This window comes from Anomaloglossus baeobatrachus, chromosome 4 (assembly GCF_048569485.1).
Source record: "Anomaloglossus baeobatrachus isolate aAnoBae1 chromosome 4, aAnoBae1.hap1, whole genome shotgun sequence".
Lineage (NCBI taxonomy): Eukaryota > Metazoa > Chordata > Amphibia > Anura > Aromobatidae > Anomaloglossus > Anomaloglossus baeobatrachus.
In genome coordinates, this window is record NC_134356.1 from 532,626,801 (window position 1) to 532,647,132 (window position 20,332).

At 49.3% G+C, this 20,332-nt stretch overlaps 1 protein-coding gene across 1 annotated transcript in view; it reads left to right on the plus strand.

Annotated features, from left to right (window-relative positions):
- Positions 1 to 1,401: 1,401 nt before the first annotated feature.
- TICRR (TOPBP1 interacting checkpoint and replication regulator) overlaps positions 1,402 to 20,332 on the plus strand; it is a 181,026-nt gene continuing 162,095 nt past the window's right edge. The window contains exons 1-2 of the mRNA XM_075345941.1: positions 1,402 to 2,106; positions 12,379 to 12,601. Coding sequence (XP_075202056.1) covers positions 1,471 to 2,106; positions 12,379 to 12,601 — 859 coding nt within the window. The 5' untranslated portion in view covers positions 1,402 to 1,470. The remainder of the gene's footprint in view (positions 2,107 to 12,378; positions 12,602 to 20,332) is intronic.

Here is a 20,332-nt window from a genome sequence, read left to right on the forward strand (position 1 = left end):
CGCAGTAACGATCAGTGACCTGTATAACGATCTCGGCGGGTGTTGGGACTGTTAGGAGGCCGTTGGTAGGCGTCAAACACAGCGATGCGTCCTGCCCAGCAGGACATCACCTTTGAAGAAAATGGCCTGACCATTCAGCAACGACTAGAGATCTCACAGCAGGGGCCTGATCGCTGGTAGGTGTCACACATGAGATCGCTGCTACGTCACGGAAAAGGTGACGCAGCAACGATCTTGTTCGCGATCTCGTGTGTGACGCAGCCTTTAGTATTATTTATCAGGTGTTTAATACGTAGTTTAGATGTTTCTATTGCTCTAATCTTGTTTTAGGGATATTTGTCCTTTTCCCGTTAGCAATTAGTGTGGGTGATGCGTGTGCTTTCTAGTTTGTAACGGTCTCAGTCTCCTGCTGTTTCCAAAGCAGCTCCAGTCTCATTTGGTATCACGTGAGCACATTTGTGACTGACCGTGTCACACAGCTTGGATGTGTAGAGGAGGACATTGTCCCTATCAAAGTCTATGACACTCAGAGCAGCTCATAGACTCAGATGGAAAAAGTGAATTTCCATACAGAAGACGCAGAGTGAAACGGCAGGTCCAGATGACAAAAAGACCTGGAGTAGTACTTATAAGTACGTGAATGCACTGTCCATACACAGATTGGTAATAAACAGTGCAAAAAAAAAATTACCAGAGGACTGCTCTAGGGTGCATTTAACACAGAAAGCCAATTATTTTCTGCTATTTCTGCTGCAGGACATTGTGCACCCTCATAACTATCACATGGAGGGATAAATGGACTCAGAGACCATCAAAGTATGTGTATCATAATGGGCCTGTCCGCACATTGAGAGGTTAGAGTGTGAGCTCCGCAGACCAGTATGAGCGGTGACGTATGATCTGCCCCCTGACATTTGGAGTCTCCCTACATGAGCCGCACCCCAAGTAACGGCCTCCGGCACTGATAGCAGCTCATATAGAATGGCACACAGCCGTGCGGCCTGCAATGTCTGCTTCAGCTCTAATATCCGGACACATGTATGACCAGCACAGCTGCGGCTCTCTGTAACACCGTACACACAGCATGGCGGCTCAGCAACACTGAGCCCTCACCGCCGCGCATCACTGTATTAATGAGCTACAGTCTCCGCCCTTTCCGGTTACGTAGCCAACACGTTCAACCCTTTAAAAGTTTAAATATGAGCATTAGCCAATCAAAGAGCAGTAAAGTGAAGATAGTCTTCACTCTGACCAATCAGCAAGAGTCAAAAGAAACTTCAGTCATGAGTGATTTTTCCTGTTGACGTACTTTTCCCTGTCGATGGATTGACCAATCTCTGAGTGCGCTTGACGTGCTCCTGTCCAATCAGCGCGTACGTTGCCTAACGCGCGGCCGGTTTGATCGCTGTGATTGAGATACAGAAAAATGGCGGAGTCGGTGGCTGCGGCGCGCTGACCCGGCCCGTCAGGATGGCGGCGTCTTACAATGTGGTGTTGCTGGTGGACGCGGCGGAGCAGGAGCTGAAGGAGCGGGTGACGCTGCTGTCCCTGCGGCTGCTGAACTTCCTGACGTGCCGGGCGGGCCTCGGCCGGGTCCGCTGGAGTTACCGCTTCCTGAACTCTATGGGGGGGCGCTGCAGACCTCCGCGCCGCTCCGACCTCCGGGAGCTGGGGCCCCGCAGCTGGGCAGAGTATGAGGAGGAGCTGGAGGCGTGCTGGCAGCGGGCACGGCACAGCCGGAGCTCCGGGGCCTCCCGGGCCGCGCTCACACACACCGCGCTCATGGACACCGTGTCTGACGTGCAGTGGGACCGGCCGGACATCACGTCTCCAGCCAAGCCGGGCGTGCTGCGGGCCCGGAGGGGAGGACGGCTGCTGGACGAGCCCCAGGACTCCCCCTCAGAGATGGCGGCCGGGCCAGGCTGCAGGAACGCGGTATTCGTGCTGTCTCCCTGCCCGCACTCCCGGGAACAGCTCTCACACTTCACCGGGGGCGACACCGGCCGCCAGGACGTGACCGACAAGCTGCTGTCCCGGGGGCTGCACCACATCGTCACCCAGCGGAGGCTCACCCTGTACTGGCTGGACACGGCGGACTGGGCGCAGGTGAGCGGGGTGTGCTGGGGGCTGTATTGTATAAGAAAAAGACCTCGCATCACCTCACGTAGGTGCTCAGGAGAAAAATAGAATAACAGTACGTGGTAACTCCGGCACACTAACTATTTCCCATAAAGATCAAAAAGACACAAAATTGATGTCAAAATCCTTTTCTTTATTTTGTCAGTGCAAAAAATGTGAGGAAAGTGCTGTACAAGGTCCGCCAGGTAACGTTTCGGCCAACCGGCCTTCCTCAGGTTGGACAAACTAAATATTTACAGATTTGGAAAGAATACAAAACAGGAAAAAAAAGGATATCCATCAATATGAGTAACAAAGCATGTGGAGATACAAGAGACACCTAGTCGAGTACAATGGGTACATGGAGTGAAAACAATATAGAACCAAGGGCATATGTCATGGTTTGGGGATCAAGGAATAATAGGGAGGGTAAGGCACTTAGGAGTCATATATAGATAATGGGAGTGCGTGATTGTCATAAGTGCAAATGCACATCCTGATGGAAGGATAGTTAGAATATGATTCAGGTCGGTTCCATACCTTTTCTGGGGTGGGGGGGGGGGCTTGTAGGTCCTTTACCCATTTTTCTGGGGTGGGGGGGGCTTGTAGGTCCTTTACCTTTTTCGGGGTGGGGCTTTTAGGTCCTTTACCTTTTTTGGCGTTGGGTGGGGCTTTTAGGTCCTTTACCTTTTTCGAGGTTGGGGGGGGCTTGTAGGTCCTTAATCTTTTCTGGGTGTGGTGCGTCATACCCGGAGGACAGAATTTCAGGTTACCCCCATTGTAGGCTGTGAGCTGCCATGGAGCCCTCTCTATAGGTGTGCTGGGGCCAGCCAGCAGAAAAATCTGTATATAGCGCCAACATAGTCCACAGCACTTTACCATTAAAGAGAGCCTGTCGGGTCCCCTCTTCCCTCCAGCCCAGCAGCATTCAAGGCTGTATACCCAAATTCCCTCCCTAACTGGCCCTGTATAATGCCATTTACTAATATGAATGAAAAAAAGTAAAAAAAAAAACTAAGGCCTTGTGCACACGTGTGTTTTTCGGGTGCAATTTTGCTCCCAAAACTTCATGAATTTCCTTCCCCAGCAAACTCTGAGATTTCATTTTTGCCGTGCGCACATTGCAGTTTATTTTGGCTGCATCTTTGTGGTGACCACAGAAATGCATTTTGTCCCTGTTATCTGGCTGAGGGGGTAGGAGCGAGTGCTTCATACTCACCGATGTGGCTGTCACACTGTTCCCGCAGCCACACATTCTTTTTCCCAGGCCACTCATTAAGGTCATACATATTCATTGCTTCCCCCAGCGTCTGTGATTGGTTGCAATCAGACGCGCTCCCATGCTGAGTGACAGCGTTTCTGTGGCTTCCTATCACAGACCCTGGGGGGCGGGTCTATATCGTACAGTAAAATTAAAGGGAACCGATCAGCAGAAATTTCGCCCAAAACCTAAAAGATTCCCCCTCTGCAGCTCCTGTGCTGCATTCTAGCAAGGTATTGTACCCCCTGTGAGACCAAAATAAAGACTTTATAAAGTCTTACCTTTTCCTATGCAATCTTTTTTTTTATAGTCACGAGGGCGGGCTCTTTTGCGTCCGTTATTCTCCCGCCTGGTCCTCTATGCCCTCCGCCATTGCTCCATTCCATAGCTGATGACACCGCCCAGTGCTCCTGCGGTCCCCGCGCATGCCCAATGCCAGTCTCACGGGACTTAGCACAGTGTGACCGCTGGTGATGTGTGCGCCGGCACGAGATGGTGGGCGGCGCTGTGATTGTCCTCAGCAAGTACCCGCCCATAATCTCGTGCTCGCGCTTTCTTCTCTGCCTCCACCCTTCTGCACAAGTGCTGGCCATATGACCCCACTTCACCTTCCATTTAATGCTCCAGGGAAAGATGGGTAAGAGGTGACGTGGGGTCATCTGGCCAGCGCTTGCGCAGAACGGTGGAGGCAGAAGGGAGAGCGCGAGCACGAGATTATGGGCGGGCACTTGCTGATGACAATCACTGCGCCGCCCACTATCTCGTGCCTGCGCACACATCACCAGCGGTCACACTGTGCTAAGTGCTCAGTCCCGTAAGACTGGCGCGGGGACCGCAGGAGCACTGGGCGGTGTCATCAGCTATGGAATGGAGCGATGGGGGACGGCATAAAGGACCAGGAGGGAGAATAACGGACGCAAGAGAGCCCGCCACAGTGAGTATAAAAAAAGATTGCATAGGAAAAGGTAAGACTTTATAAAGTCTTTATTTTGGTCTCACAGGGGGCACAATAGCAACAGGAACCTTGCTAGAATGCAGCACAGGAGCTGCAGAGGGGCAATCTTTTAGGTTTTGGGTGAAATTTCTGCTGACAGGTTCCCTTTAATAAATAAATTGGCGTATGATCCCCCCGTATTATGATACCAACACAGATAAAGCCCGACTGCTGGGGGCTGGTATTCTCAGGCTGGAAATACCCATTGTTAATGGGCGCCCACCCAGCCTAAAAATATCAGCCAGCAGCCACCCAGGATTGTCACATCCATTAGATGTTACAACCTCGACACTTTACCCAGCTTTTCCCAATTGCGCTGGTGCGGTGGCAGTCGGGGTAATAAGTGAGTTAATGACAGCCACTAAGTCCTAGATTAGTGATAGCAGGCGTCTGAGACACCCCCCATCATTAATCTGTATGTGAACGTAAATAAACACAAACACCGAAAAAAATCCTTTATTTGCAATAAAAGACAAAAAAAACCCTCTTTCACCCCTTTATTAACCAGAAAGGCACCCAGGTCCGATGTAATCCACACGAGGTCCCATGACGCTTCCACCACTGCTACACCTGAAGCTCACAGCGAGCACCAGACAACATGACTGCCTGCTGTTAGCTTCATGCAGCAACTGAAATGAGCTGCGCGAATAGCGGGGACGTCACTCAGGTTAGCCGCGGCCACAACAGGAGTCCTCCACCTGTGACCAGAAATCACCTGAGTGACGTCATCGCTGATCGCGCAGCTCACCTCGGTCGTGTGTGGAGCAGTCAGCTTCAGATGGTGTGTTTTTTGGGGGGCCAAAAACGTGCATCTTTGTGGTCACCATAAAGATGCAACGTGCACACACAGCCTTATAGTGCTCGTTCTCTGTATGCTAATTAGACCCGTGACTAGTCATAAGGGCACTAGTTCCCCTGACTAGTCATCCCTTTTTTCCATGTTACCTTGCCCCTATGGGTGTGAGAACATGATTTCCACAAGTCCTGGTCACCACAGCTCCTGGAAATCTCGCGCATGCATGCAGTTCGGCTGTGCCAGTGTGCCTCAGCAGCAGGGTGCATGCATAGGTGGACTGCGCATGACCAGAAGTTGAGAAGATGGCTCCCATGCACCACTTCTGTTCATGTGCAGTGGGCCAAATGAAGCCAGGAAGCTTACACCCTGCCTCAAAGGTATACAGACAGGGCAGAAATGAGCCGCGCGCATGCTTCAGATTTCCAGGAGCTGGCGGCGACACCGCCTCATGGAAATTATCATGCCCACAGGGGCATGACAACACAGAAAAATGGCCAACTAGTCAGGGGAGCTAACGCTCCTAAAACTAGTCATAGGCCTAATAGCATAGGGACAGGGTAACGTCTAAATCCAGTGGCCAGAGGGACCTCTGCTGACGTCATGCCCATGTGACCAGAAAGGGGCGGGGCCTCCACCGACATTGCTCATACCAAGAAGATAGATACATTATTCTTTTAAGTCCATGTCGGCATTATAGTTGATTATAATAGAAGCGGGGGTCTGCATGAGTATAGTGGACGGGAAGAAACTTTACCATGCCCTCTAAGGAAGCTCGTCACGCCCCCAGGTCCTTCTACCCACTTGGATTTAGCCACAACCATAGGAACAGCAAGGGCTATAAGTGGGTTGTTTTTTTGTTTGTTTTTTTGTCTTTAAAAAAAAAAAAAACAATTCATATTAGTGAATAGCAGTATACAGGGCTGGTTAGGGAGGGAATTTGGCCATGGCCATACAGGAAAGAATGCTGCTGGGTTGGAGGGCAGAGGGGATCTGACAGGTTCTCTTTTGGCTGTGACATGTACAGACAATACAGACTAAGGCTATGTGCGCACGTTGCGTACAGTCACTGCAGAAATTTCTGCAGCGATCTGAAGAGCACACGTGCGCTTCAAATCACTGCAGAAAATGTCCGTAGCGAAAAAAAAAAAAGCAGATTCCATGCGCTCTGACTGCAGCTCCTCCCATAGACAGAGCGGGAGCTGCCGGCAAAGCGCACGGAATAAGTGACATGTCACTTCTCAGAACGCGCGCTTCGGGCAGCAGCTGAAGCACTGCGCTCTAAGACGCCACCTGCGCACGGCTCCTGCATAATCTTCATAGATTATGCAGGGGACGCAGGACGCATGCAGTTACGCTGCGCTACAAAGCATAACTGCATGTAATTATGCAATGTGCGCACATAGCCTAACATGTAGTTCAACAAGAGTATAGATGGCACACATCTACAGCTGGCACAGGTCTCGTATGGATGGCAGGCGTCCCCCTGTGCTGCCCGTGGCCCCCTATGGATGGCACACGTCCCCCTGTGCTGCCCGTGGCCCCCTATGGATGGCACACGTCCCCCTGTGCTGCCCGTGGCCCCCTATGGATGGCACACGTCCCCCTGTGTTTGATATGACCCCCATGCTGCTGCCCATAGTAAAATTAAAAAACTCTTTCCTTACCTTCCCCCATGCTGTCCTCCCTCGTGTCTCCCTGCATATTATATGAGTGAGAGCAGATCTGCAGCCTTCACCAGCCTCCAGCACCGCTCCAGAGCTGCTCCAACCTCCCCTGGGCCCTGCAGTATATAATCCAAATATTAGGATTATAAGACGCACCCCTACTTTCCCCCAAAATTTGGGGGAACAAAAGTGCGTCTTATAAAGCGAAAAATACGGTACATTGTTTGCTTCATTTAGGTGTACGAGTGCTTGTTTTTTGCGGAGCGAGACAACCTTTATTGATAAGTGTGGGTTAGATATGACATTTTAATAGCTTCTTGCAGCATTTTTTTTCAGTAATTCAGCAACAAAAAAAAACACACTTTTGGCATTTAAAATTTAGTTGTTAACCAAATGAGTTATTTGGAAACTTGGATAGATTGGACTTTTCTGTACTACACACGTTTATTCTTAATAAGGGAAAGTCGGATGATTCAAACCTTTTTGTTTTATATCATATTTTTTATTTTTTTAACCCTTTTTACTGTATTAGTCCCCCCCCCTCAAAAAATTTCAATTTCAAAACACTGTCATAGGTCAATCATGGAAAAATAAAATTAGTTATGGGTCTCAATTTTTTATTTTCTAATTTCTAAAACATATATTACCACAGTAAAATAAAAAAACCCTCGATCAGTTTGGTATCACTGCTGAAGAACCGGGTTGCCGGGGTCTTTTTTTTTTTTTTTCCAATTTCATCATTTCACAGTACTTTCTTCATTTTTAAGGACTTTGACAAAATGAATGGGGTAGTTCTGAACTATAATTCGATCTGCAAGAAAAACAAGCAATCTTACAGCGCTCGGTCAAAATCCAAAAGCATAAAGTGAACCTGTCAGGTGCAATATGCACTCAGAACCACGAGCAGTTCTGGGTGCATATTGTTAATCCCTGCCTAAGGGTACCGTCACACTTTAGCAACGCTCCAGCGATCTGACCTGGTCAGGATCGCTGGTGAGTCGCTACATGGTCACTGGTGAGCTGTCAATCAGGCAGATCTCACCAGTGACCAGCCCCCAGCGACGCGTGGAAGCGATGCTGCGCTTGGTAACTAAGGTAAATATCGGGTAACCAAGCACTTGGTTAACGGATATTTACCTTGGTTACCAGCGGACATCGCTTAGCGCTTGCTCCCTGCACTCATAGCCAGAGTACACATCGGGTTAATAAACAAACTGCTTTGCTTATTTACCTGATGTGTACTCCGGCTACGTGTGCAGGGAGCCGGCACTGGCAGCCTGAGAGCGGCAGACGCTAGTAACCGAGGTAAATATCGGGTAACCAAGTAAAGGGCTTCGCTTGGTTACCCGATATTTACCTTGGTTACAGCTTAGCGCAGGATGCCAGAAGCCAGCTCCCTGCTCACTGCACATTCAGATCGTTGCTCTCTTGCTGTCAAACACAGCGATGTGTGCTTCACAGCAGGAGAACAACGTCCAAAAAATGAACCAGAGCAGTGTGTAACGAGCAGCGATTTCACAGCAGGGGCCAGATCGCTGCTCAGTGTCACACACAGCGAGATCACTAATGAGGTCACTGGTGCGTCACAAAAACCGTGACTCAGCAGCGATCTCGCTATGTGAGAAGTACCTCTAACTGTCCCTGTATACACTAGCATAGATAAAGGAACTAATATATATTAACCCCTAAAAACATCAATTTTATTAGAATCTCTTAAAACATCCAAAAAGACACAATAATTAACCTAATGTGCACAGGTCAAGAAGTGAGGAGGGTTAAAGATAAAGTCCTAAAAATAGACCTCCCTCCTCTCCAGGGACAGCCCTCGTGGAGTGGGGGCACCATACTGTATCGTGTATTACCAGGGTGCCGACCCCCGCGTGAGGTAGGGGTTAGCTAGGACAGAGCTCCAGTCCTCAAGGCCCACCAACAGTGCAGGTTTTTGGGATTTCCTTAGTATTGCACAGATGTTAATGTAATTACCTGCCCAGGTGCTGGTTCCAACTACAGTACAATGCTAAGGAAATCCTGAAAACATGCACTGTTGGTGGGCCTTGAGGACTGGAGTTGGGGAACCCTGAGCTAGGAGATTGATATTAGGGTTTATGTTTTGACTAGACAAACCCATATCCCACCCAACCTCTGTTAACGACCTGCCCCTGACCCCACTAAATGATTGTGAGGCAATTGAGGTATACATGATCCTCTTTTAAGCATATCTCACTGGCTATCCTTACTGAGCACTTTTTGCACTTTATTATTAGATTTGAGCACCTTTCATACCTGCCGTTAGGGTACTCTAGGGTAGGCTAAGGATAGCCGTCGATGAGTGGGGGCGCCATATAGTTTCCTTTAGGGTGCCAACCCCCGCGTGAGGTAGTGGACAGCAGGGCTGTGGAGTCGGTAAACCAAACCTTTGACTCCGACTCCTCAATTTCTCTTGCACCGACTCCGGCTCCTACATATATTGCTTATAGTTAGGTGAAAAATTTATTGTTATACATGAACATGTGTATGTGAACATCAGACATTTAATATTTTTTATGATACAATAATCAAGATATTTGGGTAGAACATAAAATATATTTATTGGAATACAACTTTAGATCACAAACTGTAATAAATTGTAAATATGTAATACACGATGTAATATATAGATTACATATATACATATATATCTTTGTGTGTGTGTGTATATATGTGTATAAATACAATGTGTGTGTGTGTGTGTATATGTATGTATATATATATATGTATATATATATGTGTATATATTTACAATTTATTAGTTTTGTGTTCTAAAGTTGTATTCCAATAAATGTTTTATGTTCTATCTAAATATCTTGATTATTGTATCATAAAAATGATTAAATGTCTGATGTTCACATTGTACTACAATTTATTTTTCACTTAAATATAAGCATTATACTAAATGTTATTTAGTAAAATATTCAGCACATTCTGCATTGCACTACTGTCCCCAATTTATTATATATTTTAGGAGTCGGTGCATTTTATTCCGACTCCACCAAAATGAACTCCGACTCCACAGCCCTGGTGGACAGGAGGATGTTTATTTTTAGGGCTTTATCTTTATCCCTTCTACCTGTGCACATTAGGTTAATTTTTGTGTCTTTTTGGATGTTTTAAAATTGATGTTTTTAAGGGTTAATATATTGTTTTTCAAAACCTTCCCTTTTATTTTAATACTAGAAGGTGGCCCGATTCTACGCATCGGGTATTCTAGAATTTACGTATTGTGTAGTTAATGTATGATTTTTGTTATATATAGATAGATATATAGATATAGATATAGATATAGATATAGATATAGATAGATATAGATAGATATAGATAGATATAGATAGATATAGATAGATATAGATAGATATAGATATATAGATGTTGTTGTCTGTAGTTACCAAGTGTTTGTGTAGGGCACTGTAAATGTTCTGGGTGTGGCGGGGGGTGAGAGCGGTGTTGTTTGTGTGTTGCGTTATTTGTGGAGCGCTGTGTCTGTACGTTGTGCGTGTGTGTGTGTTGCGCGGTTTGTGTGGGTGTGGGGGGGGTGTGTGTGTGTGTGTTTTGGGGGAGGTATGTTTTGTGCGGTATGTGCGTATATTTGTGTGTGCCGCGGTGTTTGTGTGTTGGGTGTTGTGTGAGAGCGGCGTTGTCTGTGTAGGGCAGTGTTTGTGGTTCCCAGTGTGTGTGTTGAGGGGAGGTGTGCACCCCCCATCGTGCTCCATCCCCCATGCTGCGCGCTCCCCATCGCGCTCCATCCCCCATGCTGCGCGCTCCATCCCCCATGCTGCGCGCTCCCCATCGCGCTCCATCCCCCATGCTGCGCGCTCCCCATCGCGCTCCATCCCCCATGCTGCGCGCTCCCCATCGCGCTCCATCCCCCATGCTGCGCGCTCCCCATCGCGCTCCATCCCCCATGCTGCGCGCTCCCCATCGTGCTCCATCCCCCATGCTGCGCGCTCCCCATCGTGCTCCATCCCCCATGCTGCGCGCTCCCCCATCGTGCTCCATCCCCCATGCTGCGCGCTCCCCCATCGTGCTCCATCCCCCATGCTGCGCGCTCCCCCATCGTGCTCCATCCCCCATGCTGCGCGCTCCCCCATCGTGCTCCATCCCCCATGCTGCGCGCTCCCCCATCGTGCTCCATCCCCCATGCTGCGCGCTCCCCCATCGTGCTCCATCCCCCATGCTGCGCGCTCCCCCATCGTGCTCCATCCCCCATGCTGCGCGCTCCCCCATCGTGCTCCATCCCCCATGCTGCGCGCTCCCCCATCGTGCTCCATCCCCCATGCTGCGCGCTCCCCCATCGTGCTCCATCCCCCATGCTGCGCGCTCCCCCATCGTGCTCCATCCCCCATGCTGCGCGCTCCCCCATCGTGCTCCATCCCCCATGCTGCGCGCCCCACTTCTCCCTGTGCCCACGGGTGGGCGGTCCCAGCAGCTGTGCTGCGCGTCGTGCTCCTCTGCCAACACTCACAGATCCGATCACATACACTCACACACACACACACTGACTATATCGCACATACGCGCTCACACAATCACAACATCCGGAGATACCACATGCTTCCGGCAATGTGATCCTCCGGCAGGTCCTGGAAGGTCACTGCACGCACAGGATCGCCGCCGAGAAGCAAGCGATATCATGGGATGATGTGAGTGTGTGGATGCGATCTGATGTGTGTGTGTGTGTGTGTGTGTGTGTGTGTGTGTCTGTCCTTATGCGCTCACCGTATCGGTTCGGGGAATGCGTGCAGGGGGCGGGACCAGAGCGAACGTGCAATGCGTGAGGGGGGCGGGGCGTGGCCGAGTTGCCAATGCGTGCAGGGGGCCGGGGCGAGTGGTCAATCTGTGCGGGGGGGGTGGGGGGAGCAGAGCCGAGGCGAGTCAAATGGCCAATCCGTGCGGGGGGGCGGAGCCGAGGCGAGCGGCCAATCCGCTGTTTGTCACCGTAAGGACACAATTTTAAAGCAAGAGACAGACAGACGCAATTATATAGATATAGCATAAATAATGGGATCTTTAGAAAATAATTTCTGAAGATTTTATATGGTATGCTAATGAGTGAGGTGACCAGTACCCTGGGCGCTAGTTCCCTTTGCTGGTCGGCCCCATTAGCCTGTTAGTATGCCCCTGTGGGTGTACTAACATGCTAATAAATACGCAGCATCATAGGATGAATTCTTCCCCCACTACAAAGTTGCACATCACACATCAGTCATCCTGTATATGTGGATGTATTATCTTGTTTGATATTGGAGCATATATCAGTAACCAATTAACAATAAGTTTTTTTGATAGACAATTGGGTAATATCTCTTGCTTAACCTGGTTTTCCATCACTTCTACATTGGTAGATGAGTGGTGTGGATGATGTTGCCCCGGGTGCCTGTGAGGATGTGCATGCATGATCAGCTGATGCAACATCATCCACAACCTCTCTAATTACTGTTTTCTTCCACATCTTGTTTGTGCTACTAAAATGTGCATGTCTTAATTAAAATGATATTTTCACTGTCTCTAGGTGTGGCAAAGCTGTGATCATTTTGGCTACTGGACAATGGTTGAAGTGATGCAGCATGTCGGTGGCAGGATAATACCATCTGAGTGTTTACTGGAGTCTTCCTCCTCAGAAGCACCTCTGAATATTCCCTCTGATTCTGTGCTGTGTTCACTTCTCGGCAGTGAGCTGGAGTACAGATCCTGGTTCCCACCGCAGGATGCAGTGGTCACTTTCATGACACCTGGTAAGAGAGACCAAAGTTTCATATTTTTCAGCCAAGCAAAAAAATGTTCAAACATTCACAATGTCTGTGTATCCTGTACATGTTTTGCCAAAAGTTCTTTTTGGCAGTGCAAGCCAGCAAACCTTGACCCAAAGTTGGCACTGGCGAATTAATGCTTGAATATCCAGATATTGGAAATGTAGATCTTTATAACTGCATATATGGGTTACATAGTACATACATGGATTCAGAAAAAATCATCATAAAAAAAACAGCCATTACTAATATAAGGTCAGATTACGAATGCATTAGCAGTATGCAGCAGAGACCACCATGATAAAGGTGCAAAATGCTGATGAAACCACCATTCACAATCTCTCAAATTCAGGGAGATGGTGGCTGCCAGTATTAGACATACAACACTTACACAGATGAGACTTAGAGCGTCAGTCAACACAGGTATGCGTGATGCATAGTGTCTTACAGCCTATTGATGACGCCCATACTATTAAAGGGTTATCCGGCTTATGTTGACTTTTTCTTCATCGTTCCTTATGGGAGACCCAGACCATGGGTGTATAGCTTCTGCCTCCGGAGGACACACAAAGTACTACACTCAAACGTGTAGCTCCTCCCTCCTAGCATATACACCCCCTGGTAGCCAGTCCTAGCCAGTTTCAATGCTTTGTGTTCAGGAGGTCACACACACACATGCATTCTGATTTTTGATTTTTTGATTTCAAAGATTTGGAAGAAAAGCGGGTCCAGTCTGAACTCCCGGCATGTCCCTTCTCACCCCACTGTGTCGGCGGTGCTGTTAAGGTTGACTTTACAAGGCTGGAGCCTTACATGCCGCGCTCCTTCACCATCCTCTGAGGCTCTGGCTTGAAGTGGGAGCCATCACGGTTCTCACTGCTTTGCAGGAGACCGGTCTCCATCCGCAGCCCTGTCAGGATCCTGCCGGACGGAGCGCTCACTCCTCAGGGACTTGGCCCTGCGTCTCATAAGCTAAGTATTGAGACGTTATTCAGGGGTCCCTTGTACATTTATTGTGGGGAGTTGTGTTATTTCACTTTGTTGTGATTTCCGGCCGGTTCTCTGGTTTTTACCCGAGAACCGCGCCGATGGTGCCTGTTTGCCGGCCGCATTGTTAAATCTAGGCCCCGGCTTCGCCTGAGGCCTAGTTTCGATTTCACTGCCCCTCATGCAGAGGAACAGTGCGGCTCCGCCCAGCGGCTGTTCGGCACAGGGGAGAGACACTCCTCTCTGAGGAAAGATTCCCTCCCCTGTATATCTCCTTGGCCCTCCGGATCCCGCTCTTAGAGTAGGCCCCGCCCCCTCTCCTCGCTCCGGCGCCATTTTTTCGGCGTCCTTATGCCATGTCTGCACAGCGATCGGCGCTGACTGCAGCATCTCTCTGGGGCTCCGGGCTGTGGGATCTGGAGGGCACAGAGACAATGTTAAAAAGAGTCTGGCAAGCCACAACCTCCGGTTGTGGACCTGCTTATATACCGCTTATATACCGCTTATATACTGCTTATATACTGCTTATATACTGCAATACTCTGCTGGAGGTCATTCTGGCTCAGAGCCCCCACTTCAGCAGCATGTCTCACACGAGAAGTAAGGCTGCAAGGCTGCACTCAATATGCACTGCATGTAGGCTCGTACTGGCTGTACCGAGCACATAACCACATTGTGATTCCTGCTCTAACATGGTGGTGCCTCACCCTGGAGTCTCATCCCCAGTGGTCCCTCCGGCTGCTCCGGCTCCGGTGGCTGGACCCCCGGCTTGGGTAGAATCCTTCCCTCCATGGGACAGCTGTCCCGGACTCTGCTGAGCATGCATTAGCCCCCTTCTCAGGGCGCCTCTGCTGCTACGGACAGACCCCGTCCTCGCTCAGCGAGGCCCACAGAGGATTCTTCTTCTGGTCTCAGACCCCGTCCTCCTCACAGGAGAAGCAGGGTCCCCTCTCCTTCCTCGTCCCACGGCTCTGATTCAACGAGCTGACTCGCAGGACGAAGAGGATCCCTTTACTGGGGGCTCGGACGCTTTCCATGTCCCCCATTGATCGGTCCGAGGGTGACGCAGATATTAGTGTTTCGTTTGCGTACATTAATTCTGTACTGGACCTCAATCCGCCAGTATCAGAGGAGCAACCCTCTCTGGCAAAAAGGCACCAGGTTACCTTGCCTAAGTGAACAAGGAGTGTGTTCCTTAACCACTCCAGTTTTCAGGCCACTGTGACCAAGCCCAGGGTCTGTTCTGACAAACGCTTCCCAAAGCGTGGTTCTGATGACAGTTTTCCCTTTCCACCAGAGGTGGTCAAGGAGTAGGCTCATTCACCAAAGGTGGACCCTCCGGTGTTTAGACTCCGGACCGTTGTATCAGTGGCTGATGGCACCTCACTTAAGTTTTTGCTGTCCGCCAGGTTGTCCTTCTGGCCAAATCTGTATGGAGGCGGCAGGGGCCTCGTTCTCCCCATCTTTTTCAGCAGTGCGGGCTTTCAAAGCCATCTCTGCTTCTCTAGAGGAGATGCATTCCCTCACAGGGACTCTATGCCCGAAATGGTTGCCTTAACTCCAGACTTCAGTCTTTTCATCCTATGCCATGTCTGCCATGCTGGAGACTGTCACCGCACTGCGGTGGCCTCGGCTAATTTCCTCGCTATCCGCAGGCTCCTGTGGCTTCGAGAGTGGAAGGCAGATGCTTCAAAAGCATTTCCTTGCTGGGCTCCATTTTGCTGGGACCAGACTATTCGGGAACAACTGGATGAAATTATTAAGGAAGCTCTTGGCGGGAAGAGTTCTTCCATGCCACAAACCTAAACCAGAAACCTGTCCAGGGCAGGAATCAGTCGAGGTTTCGTTCCTTTCGTTCCTCCATCTGATCGTTCTCTAAGCCCTCGGCCTCGTCCACTAGCTCAGCCAAGGATCGTAAACCCAACTGGCGCACAAAGCCGCGTCCTCAGAAGACCGCAGGAGCTGCTGCCACTAAGTCAGCCTCCTCCTGGCTATCGGGCCACGCCAGCAACGTCCTTGGTCGGTGGCAGGCTCTCCCACTTTGGCGACGTATGGTTTTAACACGTCTCCGATCAGTGGGTGCGGGATACCATCTCCCACGGCTACAGGATAGAATTCTATCCAGCCCGCCAAACAGATTTTTTCTGTCAACTCCCCCCTGCTCCAAGGCCGCCGCCTTCTCACAGGCCGTGGCATTCTTGCAGGCCAATGGAGTAATTGTACCGGTTCCCGACTGGGAACGGTTCTGAGATTTCTACTTAAATCTATTCCTAGTCCCCGAAAAGGGCGGTGCCTTCCAACCTGGATCTCAAGCTTCTCATCAAGCATGTTCAGGTGCGGCATTTTCGCATGGAGTCTCTGCGATCAATCTATGACCCAAGGAGATTCCCTAGCATCCATCGACATCAGAGATGCCTATCTGCGTGTGCCAATCGCAGTTTCACACCAGCGTTGGCTACGTTTTGCAATCGGAGTGGTCCAATTCGTGGCTCTTCCCTTTGGGTTAGCCACGGCCCCTCGAGTATTCTCAAGGTCGGGGCAGCTGTGATTGCGTCCTGCACCTCTAGGGGTTGGCAGTGATCCTTTTGTCCTGGACGGCCTTCTAGTCAGGGCTTCATCCAGTGCAGACTGTTAGCGGAGTGCCTCGCTCACTCTCGCCACTCTAGCCAATTCGGGTGGCTTGTCATTATGTCCAAGTCCACTCTGACTTCGACCCAGAAGTTCACGTACCCAGGGATTCGAGACTGTCGGCACTTGTGAAGCTGCCCTTAGTCAAACAGCAGTCCCTCCTCTGGCGGTCGACGTCGTTCCATCAGGGATCTAATACAGGTGCTGGATCAGATGGTGGCGTCAATGGAAGCGATTCCCTTGCCCAGTTCCATCTGCGTCCTCTGCAGCTGGACATTTTCCGCTGTTGGAACAAGCGGACTTCCACGTCCACGGGGTGGTGGCTTCGCCACAGACCAGAGGCTCGTTTCAGTGGTGGCTTCGGTCCCTCTGTCTCAGGGACGCTCCTTCCTGACCCCGTCCCGGGTGATCCTTACCAGGATGCTAGTCTATCCGGCTGGGGAGCAGTATATCTCCACCATGGAGCGCAGGGCACTTGGACTCTGTCCGAATCAGCCCTCTGGATCAATGTGCTGGAAATCAGAGCTGTGTTTCTAGCTCTCTTAGCCTTTCACCATCTGTTGGCGGCCAGGCACATTCGAATCCAGTCAGACAACGCGACAGCGTTTGCCTACATCAACCTCCAGGGCGGGACACTCAGCCGCCTGGCAATGTTGGAGGTTCAACGCATTCTTCAGTGGACGGAGGACTCCTAGTCCACCATATCCGCAGTCCACATCCCAGACGTGGAATTCTGGGAGGCAGATTATCTCAGCCGTCAAACCGTGGACAGCGGCGAGTGGGCTCTGCATCCGGCAGTGTTTCGGTCAATCTGCCGCAAGTAGGGCTCTCCGGACGTGGATCTTCGCTCCACGATCCTCAGGCTTTTGCAGCAGACGCACTGGTTCAAGATTGGTCCCAGCTTCGTCTGTCTTACGTGTTTCACCCTCTAGCTCTTGCCCAGAGTCCTGCGCAAGATCAGAATGGAGGGCCGTCGGGTCATTCTCATTGCTCCAGACTGACCCAGGCGAGCTTGGTACCCTGACCTGCTCAATCTGTCCGTAGAGGTGCCATCGCATCTCCCGGACTGTCCAGACCTTCTCTCACGAGGTCCGTCTTTCCGCCAGAATCCTGCGGCTCAGATTGACTGCGTGGCTTTTGAGTCCTGGATCTTGACGACTTCTGGTATCCCTCCTGAAGTCATCTCCACTATGACTCGGGCTTGGAAGTATCCTTTGGCCTTTTTGCCTTGCCGACCCTCCTGTCCCTTCTACAGTCCGGTCTGCAGCTAGGACTATCCCTCAATTCCCTCAAGGGACAGGTCTCGGCTCTGTCAGTGTTGTGCCAGCGGCGTATCGCCCAGCTGGCTCAGGTGCGCTCCTTCATGCAGGGCGCATCTCACATCATTCCGCCTTACCGTCGGCCTTTGGAGCCCTGGGACCTTAATCCGGTCCTCACGGCTTCCGGAAACCCCCCTTTGAACCTCTTAGGGAGGTTTCTTTGTTTCGTCTTTCACAGAAAGTGGTCTTTCTAGTGGCCATAACTTCCCTTAAGAGAGTCTTTGTTTTGGCTGCACTCTCTTCGGAGTCACCCCTTTTTTGGTTTTTCATCAAGACAAGGTGGTTCTCCGTCCGACTCCGGACTTTCTCCCTAAGGTGGTTGCTGCTTCCACCTTAACCGGGGCATTTCCCTGCCTTCCTTTTGTCTGGCTCCTGTTCATCGCTTTGAAAAGGCGTTGCATACTCTGGATCTGGTGCGGGCGCTCCGGATCTATGTGTCTCGCACCGCTGTTCTTCGGCGGTGCACCTCTCTTTTGTGCTGACCACTGGTCAGCCTAAGGGCCTCTCGGCATCTAAGCCGACCCTGGCTCGTTGGATTATAGGTCGGCCATTTCCGATACCTACCAGTGTACTCAAGTGCCTCTCCTGCCGGGGATCAAGGCACACTTGACCAGAGCTGTCGGTGCCTCTTAGGCTTTCAGGCCCAGGCTACGGCTCAGCAGGTCTGTCAGACTGCCACTTGGATTAGTCTGCGTACCTTTTCGAAGCACTACCAAGTGCATGCTCATGCTTCGGCAGATGCGAGCTTGGGCAGACGCATCCTTCAGGCGGCTGTCGCCCATTTGTGAAGTTAGGTTTCGCCTACTTCTCAATTTTCTGTTTATTCCCACCCATGGACTGCTTTGGAACGTCCCATGGTCTGGGTCTCCCATAAGGAACGATGAAGAAAAAGAGAATTTTGTTACTTACCGTAAATTCTTTTTCTTATAGTTCCGACATGGGAGACCCAGCACTTTCCCTGTTGCCTGTTGGCAGGTTTCTTGTTCCGTGTGGTTTCACCGGCTGTTGTTGTTGTAGACAGAGGTTCCGGTTGTTCCGGGTTTTGCTCTGTCTCTACTTGTGGGTGGATGTCCTCCTTCAGCTTTTGCACTAAACTGGCTAGGACTGGCTACCAGGGGGTGTATATGCTAGGAGGGAGGAGCTACACGTTTGAGTGTAGTACTTTGTGTGTCCTCCGGAGGCAGAAGCTATACACCCATGGTCTGGGTCTCCCATGTCGGAACTATAAGAAAAAGAATTTACGGTAAGTAACAAAATTCTCTTTTTTTTTTATTATTTCCATATTGGGCTACATTGGGACAGGTAAGTAGATAGTGACCACTTGCCCTTCTGTAAGTCTCTCTCCCCAGGCTCAGAGGGGTCATGTGACTGCTCCTGCTGTGATTTTGCTACTTCCGGTCATTTCATAACATGGAAAAATATTGGAATATACAATGAAAAATGCTACTTGCTAATTTGAACATGTGAATAATGAATTGCATACCTGCTATGAATATTAGGAAAAAGGAGATATTTAGCAATCGCATTGATCAATGTAACTGAGCCCCAAAACCTCGTCAAGGTATATCTCTATATTGGGGTCCCTAGCTCTGTGACCCTAACTGTGTGTCATCTCATTGCAATTAAAAACTGCTATGGGTGGAGAGGGGTAACTAAGGACTTTCTTATATAGGAGATGGAAAAAACATGGCCGAAAGGGGCGGAGCTGTGTTCACATTCAGAAAAAAAACTACATATAACTGAATAGGATAACTGAAGTGAGCACTAATATATATATATATATGAGTGCAAGCCAAAAATACATACTATATATAAGAATAAGGCTGCACATCAAACTTAGATAATGGTATAATGCCTCAAGCATATGGAAAAATATTGGAATATACAATGAAAAATGCTACTTGCTAATTTGAACATGTGAATAATGAATTGCATACCTGCTATGAATATTAGGAAAAAGGAGATATTTAGCAATCGCATTGATCAATGTAACTGAGCCCCAAAACCTCGTCAAGGTATATCTCTATATTGGGGTCCCTAGCTCTGTGACCCTAACTGTGTGTCATCTCATTGCAATTAAAAACTGCTATGGGTGGAGAGGGGTAACTAAGGACTTTCTTATATAGGAGATGGAAAAAACATGGCCGAAAGGGGCGGAGCTGTGTTCACATTCAGAAAAAAAACTACATATAACTGAATAGGATAACTGAAGTGAGCACTAATATATATATATGAGTGCAAGCCAAAAATACATACTATATATAAGAATAAGGCTGCACATCAAACTTCGATAATGGTATAATGCCTCAAGCATATGGAAAAATATTGGAATATACAATGAAAAATGCTACTTGCTAATTTGAACATGTGAATAATGAATTGCATACCTGCTATGAATATTAGGAAAAAGGAGATATTTAGCAATCGCATTGATCAATGTAACTGAGCCCCAAAACCTCGTCAAGGTATATCTCTATATTGGGGTCCCTAGCTCTGTGACCCTAACTGTGTGTCATCTCATTGCAATTAAAAACTGCTATGGGTGGAGAGGGGTAACTAAGGACTTTCTTATATAGGAGATGGAAAAAACATGGCCGAAAGGGGCGGAGCTGTGTTCACATTCAGAAAAAAAAACTACATATAACTGAATAGGATAACTGAAGTGAGCACTAATATATATATGAGTGCAAGCCAAAAATACATACTATATATAAGAATAAGGCTGCACATCAAACTTCGATAATGGTATAATGCCTCAAGCATATGGAAAAATATTGGAATA